Here is a 6999-nt window from a genome sequence, read left to right on the forward strand (position 1 = left end):
AACTCCAGCCAAATGAGTTTGTAGATTAGCTTCAAACTGTTGAACAAGTATTTGAATATAAAAAGATTCTAAATGCACAAAAAGTCAAGATTGTCGCCTTTAAACTCAAGAAACATGCCTTTATTTGGTGGGAAAACCTGAGATAGAAGTAAGAACAAAAGGAAAAGCACAAGATTGAGACATGAGAAAAAATGAGACGTTGACTCACTCGAAAATTTCTATTAGATCATTACCACCAGAATAACTTTCTCCAGATATAAAATCTTCTACAGAGGTCTTTGTCTGTAGAAGAATATACTAGAGAATTTGAACAACTCATGATAAAGTGTGACATTCAAGAAAAAGAGGAGAAAATAATAGCCCGATACCTTGTAAGCTTAAACACAAATATCAGCCGTCTAGTCCAACTTCAATAGTATTAGACCTTAGATGATGTAAACTATTTAGCCATGCATGTTGAGAAGCAAACACCCAAGAGAACATCTTTCTACCCTCTTTCTCTAGGGGTTATTCAGTTGCCCATAAGGTAAAGTTTTAGCAGACCAACCTCTAAAGCAAGCCACAATTTGGCACTATGCATAAACTATCGCTCAATACCACCAACGAATTTGGCTCTAAAGCAATCAAATGCTTTAAATGCCAAAGATTCAACCACATTACTATGGATTGCCCTACATGGAGGATTGTCACCATTAGGGAAGGGCAAGTGTATGAAGCACTTGAAGAAGATAAGGAGAAGACTAAGTCTTATGAGACCACTCTAGTATATGATGAAGAAGTTACGCTTGCAGATCAAGTTAAAGCATTTGTGATTAGACGAAGTCTATATATAACCGTAGTCAAGGAAGAACCTTGGCTACGATGCAACATTTTTCACACCTATTACATGGCCTAATGAAAAGTTTGTAATGTCATTATTGGTAATGGAAGCTGTGAAAATGTAGTGTCCGACTGCATGATTAAGAAATTAAAGCTACCAACATAAGACCATTCGCATCCTTACAAGCTTTACTGGCTTAATAAGGGGAATGAGGTAAAAGTTTTTAAACAGTAATGTCTTGTGACTTTTTCTATTGGGAACAGATATTGTGATGAAATTTTGTGTGATATTGTTTCTATGGATGCATGCCACCTTCTTTTGGAGAGACCGTGGCAATATGATCGACATGTTGTGCATAATGGCATGCAAACACGTATTCTTTCACAAAAGATGGTGTCAAGTTCACACTAGCGCCTCTATTACCTAACAAGATTAGCTAGTCTTCAAGGAAATCTAACGCTTTTAAGCCATTGGTGTTTTTGATGACTAAGGAGAAATTCAAGGTGATGAAATCCAAAGCTCAAGTGTACAATGATTAGAGATAGTCTAAGGACCACCATTAAGAATTCTATTATAAGTAGATTGGTCCTTAGTTCTAATAATGTAGTAACTATTAACCAAATCTATTAATTCATAATATTTTAATTGCCAAATTCTAGCAAACCTGGGTTTGAGAAATTTAAGATTAAGATGTAACCCTAGTGTGTTGATGACTATAGCATTCATCTAAGGCAAGCATATTTTCTTTCATTCCTCGTTAGAGATTTGTAGAGCTAAGTACTAATCCATTAGCTTTTCTGTTCTTTCATATGGCGACCATTCCTCATCGAGCTCTTTAGCAAGGACTTCATTATTATGACTTATTTCTCTCATAGTGGTGATTCCATAACAACCATTATAACCAATCAACAAATCTTTATAAGAGATAGGAGCTTTTATCTCTTAGAATGATGCTGGATTATTGTAATTTGCAATAGCTATAAGACCATTATTAGATTGTATTTCCATTGGATGATCATGATGGTTCATGGACATAGCCTTCTTATTATGTTGAATTTGAATTTCTAATAATTACTGTACTTCTGTATCTTTATCAATCATCTCATCATCTGGCTTTAAATTATTGTTGAGTAGTAAGTCAATCTCCTATTTAGATGCAAGTGGATTCATGGTCTCTTCGTGGGATGATGATGTTGAGAAAATGAAGTTAGGATTAAGTAAAGGCTTGGTAATCATAGAGTAGAGTGGAGGACATGATTTTATGTTCAATCGAGTGATTGATTACTTTCAAGGAAGTTCGAGTAGGCTAGAGATTTTTCATTTCTCCACAATCATAGATTAAAGGAAAAATTAATCGTTTGATCCTTGTAGTTTTAATTTTGTTGCAATTCAATCCTTGAACTTTGACTCGTTATAACTCAATCCTTGAAATTTTGATTCGGTTGTAAATTAGTCTCTAAACTTTGCCTCTTGTAATTTAGTTCATGAAGTTTCAACCTCTTAAATATTGGTCTCTATATTTTAAAAAATAAAATTATAAAGATTAAAAATATTTTAAACTTTTAATATTTACAATATTTATAGAGATTAAAAGGGTTTAATAATTTAAAATATTAGTGATAAATTTAAAAATATTTTTAATCTTTATAATTTTATTTTTTTAAATATAAAAATTAATATTTAAGAGGTTGAAATTTTAGAGGCTAAATTGCAAGAAGCAAAGTTCAGGAATTAATTTACAATCGAATCAAGACTTCAGGAACTGAATTATAACGAGTTAAAATTGAGAGATTGAGTTACAATTGAATCAAAATTATAAGAATTAAATAATTAATTTTTTTAGATTAAAAAAACCTAACTCCTTAAAATAAATTGTTAAATCATGTCAATTTACCTGACTCTTCATATCACCAGGTTGGAACTATAGATCTCTTATACTCGCACAAGAATCAATCAATCCATGATGCCAATGAAGCTAGGCCTATATCTCTGGGCTTCTGGCGCTAGAAAACACTTGGCTGACAAACCTGTCCCGTCTCTAATATATTTGTGGCTTTTGATTCATACTTATGCTCTAATATATTTCGCTGTCTTCGTCCAACTCGCCACCCTAATTTCCCCTATTCGTTGCTTCTTACCATTCAAAACATTTATATTCAATCTTGTAGTTGTAAAATATCTGAGCTTTCAGTTTCTGATGAACCATCAATTCCTCTAAGAGCATGCCATAAGCATCCTCATTTCATCACCCAAGCAAAACACATTACAAAGGGGATTTAGAAAATAGCTAGGAGTGACAATCAATAAAAGTAAAGAAAACATAAGAAAGAGTTATCGTGAATTTGGTCAAATGGTCAAAATGTCGCAAGGTTGCTGGACTTGAGGCATGGCGCGAACAAACTCATTGATCCTCATACATCGGCTACAAAACTTTTTTTTTTTTGTCCTTCAATTCTGATCATTTTGGTCATTCTGATTTCATTTACTTTCATCGTGACAAGCAAAATTTAGAGGAGTGTTCATTTTTCTTTATTGAGGATACCAAACATCCATATTATTATTTCATTCAATTTTCCAGTTTGCTTTCTGTTTCTTTAAAATATTTTCAAAAAAATATAACTTTAGGTTCTTATACTTTGCTTGTATTTTGTTATTGATCTCTATACTTTTTCATGTATTTTTAATCTCTATATTTTTATTTTTTATTATTTTAAATTCCTCTAAGATCTTTATACTTGTTCATGAAGGGATCTAAGAAAAATGAAAAAGAAAAGTAGAAGGACCAAAAATACTGAAAATTAGTACAAAAATCAATAATAAAATATGAGGAAAGTACAAGAACTTAACATTATGTTTTTCCAATATTTTCAATATTGTCCAAAAAAATTCTAATAATTTCCAAGTATTCTATGAACAGAACATTAAACGCACTCGTTGCAAGGTACTTATTTGATACTAATATTTAGCCCACCGACAGTCGTGGTTTAAAAGTAGTCGACACTGAACATTAGATGACTGCCCGGGCAACCCTCATCGGCAACTTGCCTGTTCTTTGCATTTTATATAGAACATGCTCTCGCCAATTGCAACCATTAACAGTGAGGGAAGGAATATCCCAACATGGATCCAATGTCAATCCATTCCTCCAGAGTAGCAATTTAAACCAATGAAAGATCATTAAAATCAAACATCACTAACGTTATCAAGTTTCCTAATTTTTTTATTTTTTGTTTCGGGGTCTATTCAAGTGCTGAAAGCTGATTCTCTTATGAAGTTTCTTTTGAGCAAAGTTAGGCTTTTTGTGGACCCAGTGGCCTGGCAGACCCAACGTGTCTCCCCCATGTGCGTGGCTTCACTCTTGTGCAATTAAGGCCGAAGTAAAAGCCAGCCAGAACCACACATTTATAACGAGGCTTCGTCATTTCCTCTCTTCAAGGCTTAAAATTAAATTAATACCTTTTCACGTCACAAATATACATAGCCTTATAGCCTTCAAAGAACTCAAGGGAATATTTGGCTTTTTCCTCAATTTTTTTAAAATTATTTTACAATATAATTTTTTAAAATTATATTTTAGAACAAAAAAAAATATTAATTTAAAAAAAGTTTTAAAATAAAAAAAATTAACTGATAGCATGATCATTAATGTTTAATAGTGACAATTTATAATAATCATTAATCAAGATAATTATAATTTCTAATAATAAAATATAATGCATTTAAAGAAAACGAAAACAATTTTAAGATATTTTTATTTTTTTATTTAAAAAATTAAAACAATTAAATCTAAAATATTTATTTAAACAAAGTTTTTAATTTTTCCAGTTTTATTAAACATATTTCTTGTTTTTAGTCTGTGTGTCCACTCAGAAGGACCCCACAGCTTGGCCAAAAAAAAAAATACCTTACAGAGACGACTATCAACAGCGTCTCTCCATTTTTTTCCACCCTTTTTCACCAATTTTTTCATCCTCACCATTCATTAATTTTATTATTTAAAAAATTATTTAATAAAAAAATTTAAACGATGAAGATGGAAAAAATGAAGGAAAATGAAAAAAAAAAAAATGAAAAGACCCCACTTCCCCATCGACCACAGCAACTCTCCCTTCTTTAGCTCCCCATTTTTTGTTTTTTGGGGTCTTGTCTGACCCCACTCATCACTCATCCAGCAATTAGGTGAAATCTTTCACAACACAAAATCCCATTACTGGAATTTTTACATTATAATATAATATAATTCTTCCATTAACCAGATTCCTTCTCAACGAACTCGAATCCGTGTTAATACTGCAGATCTGGTCACTCTAATCCAGAAATCCCAACCGTACAAAACACATTCAACCCCAAGGCCATCAGCAGATTACAGAGGCCGAATCAGAATTGGCTACATAATTTAAATCGTAAAAATCATCTGTTCCTCTTATTGAAATTCATCTTCTCGTAGCAACTGATCGACATCAGACACAAGGAAAGATGAACCTCGTCTTTGCCCAGCCGAGACGGTGGCTTCGATGGAATCTTCTTCGGGACCGCAGCCCAAGCCGACGACGAAGATGACGAGGCCGAACACGCCTGCGGCTTGGATAGAGGCCCCAGGTAAAGCGCGTGAAGACGACGGAATCCGCCGAGTGCAAGGACCACCGTACGCAGCTGCTGCTCGCTACAGCCGGTGTTTGCCCACTGCTTGGAGCAGATCAACTCCCACAATCGCTCGTCCTGCGCCGTCCTATGCCACTGCTTGCTCACGCATCCCGCCATCGCCAGCGTCTTCGCGTCCACGTGCTTCAGCACCTCGAACAGAAGATTCTCATCCAGATAAACAAACCCGCCGGAGTTTTCCGCTGTTCGATCGTCGGGTTCCTCGTCGCTCTCCGTCAGCTTAGCCTTCTTCATCTTCCTCTCATCGCCAGCAGCCGGTGTGCCATCACCGGGAAGGAGCCTCTTCATCCCTGAGCGGCTAAGCCTAAATTACAAGCGGGCTCTGTTCGCCGCCTACTGTTTGCAACGAGCAAGAAGAAATCTCGAGGTGCGTTGTTCTGGTGGGGTTTGAAATTTAAAGGAAGAGGAAGGATTGAAGGGAGCGCCTGATCGAAGAAACTGAGAGAAAGTACGATGAGGAGGGCGCGAGGGCAAAGATAACGGAGGGGGTAGTAGAGTAAAAGTGAGGGTTAGGGGGAGGCAAAGCAAAGCAGAGGATCTGTATCGCACCCGTTCGTGACGGTTTTTGAAGACGACAAGATGTGTAATGAATGCGTTTGGATTCCTTTTTTGGTGAATAGACCCACTTGTCCGGAGCCTCATGGCTCATGGCCTCATGCTTTTGTTTCTATTCACTTTCTCCTCATTCCTCCCGCTCTGTTCTCTTCCTCCTTTCTTTTTTCATGTTTCTTTGCTACCTGACAAACACAAATACGACAAAGCGTACAACACTATATACTAATTTTTTTTTAAAAAAAAACTTTAAACTTCAGACCGAAAAACCCAATACAATGAGAACAATCATCGAAATTGCCAAAAAATTTTCTCACAAGCATAACTTCTAGATTCGTTATTAAAGCCAAAGAGAATGTGGTTGAAATGCCTTGTTCGTGGGTGACGCTCTTTTATATAACAAACTTGACTGCCAAATTAAATAGTTTTCAGGTTTGGACTTTGGAGGATGTTTTATATCTTTTATATGGAAAAGATACAAAACTAGTCTCCTTTGAGCACAACTCTGTAATTAGAATTAGAATATTACAAAATTAGATCTATTATGAACAATGACAAAGTAAAAACTTCACCTATCAATCAAGAGGGCAGGGGCGCCAGTGTTTCGATTTGAATGACAAACCTTGACCAACGAGGGGTCATTTTGGTATGAGAAATTTTCAGACTTTGTCATTATAAAAAAAACGTTAGGTTTGGAAAAAAGGTGTAACAATCGATGACCTATGATATTAAGGTATGTTTGTTTTCTGTTTCTAAAATTATTTTTATTTTTAAAAAAAAAAAAAATTAAAAAAATTGTTTGGATAAGTGTTTTTATTTAGTTATTTTTAAAACTGTTTTCATTTTTATTTTTTAAAAAAATAAAAAAATTGTTTTCATTTTATTTTTCTTATTTTAAAATACACTACATTTGATTATTAAAAATTATAATTACCTTGACTAATTTCTATTTGAAAGCTATCAAA

The 6999-nt window shown here is 34.4% G+C and overlaps 1 protein-coding gene across 1 annotated transcript; it reads right to left on the reverse strand.

Moving 5' to 3' along the window:
• Window positions 1-5007: 5007 nt before the first annotated feature.
• Window positions 5008-5839, reverse strand: LOC129298360 (F-box protein GID2-like). The gene has a single exon (XM_054936764.1). It carries the CDS (start codon window positions 5768-5770, stop codon window positions 5231-5233), a length of 540 nt encoding a protein of 179 aa, XP_054792739.1. The 5' UTR covers window positions 5771-5839; the 3' UTR covers window positions 5008-5230.
• Between the last annotated feature and the right edge of the window lie 1160 nt (window positions 5840-6999).

Source organism: Prosopis cineraria, unplaced genomic scaffold (genome assembly GCF_029017545.1).
Source record: "Prosopis cineraria cultivar Desert tree isolate PC_DT_omini unplaced genomic scaffold, ASM2901754v1 PC786, whole genome shotgun sequence".
NCBI classification, from domain to species: Eukaryota; Viridiplantae; Streptophyta; class Magnoliopsida; order Fabales; family Fabaceae; genus Prosopis; species Prosopis cineraria.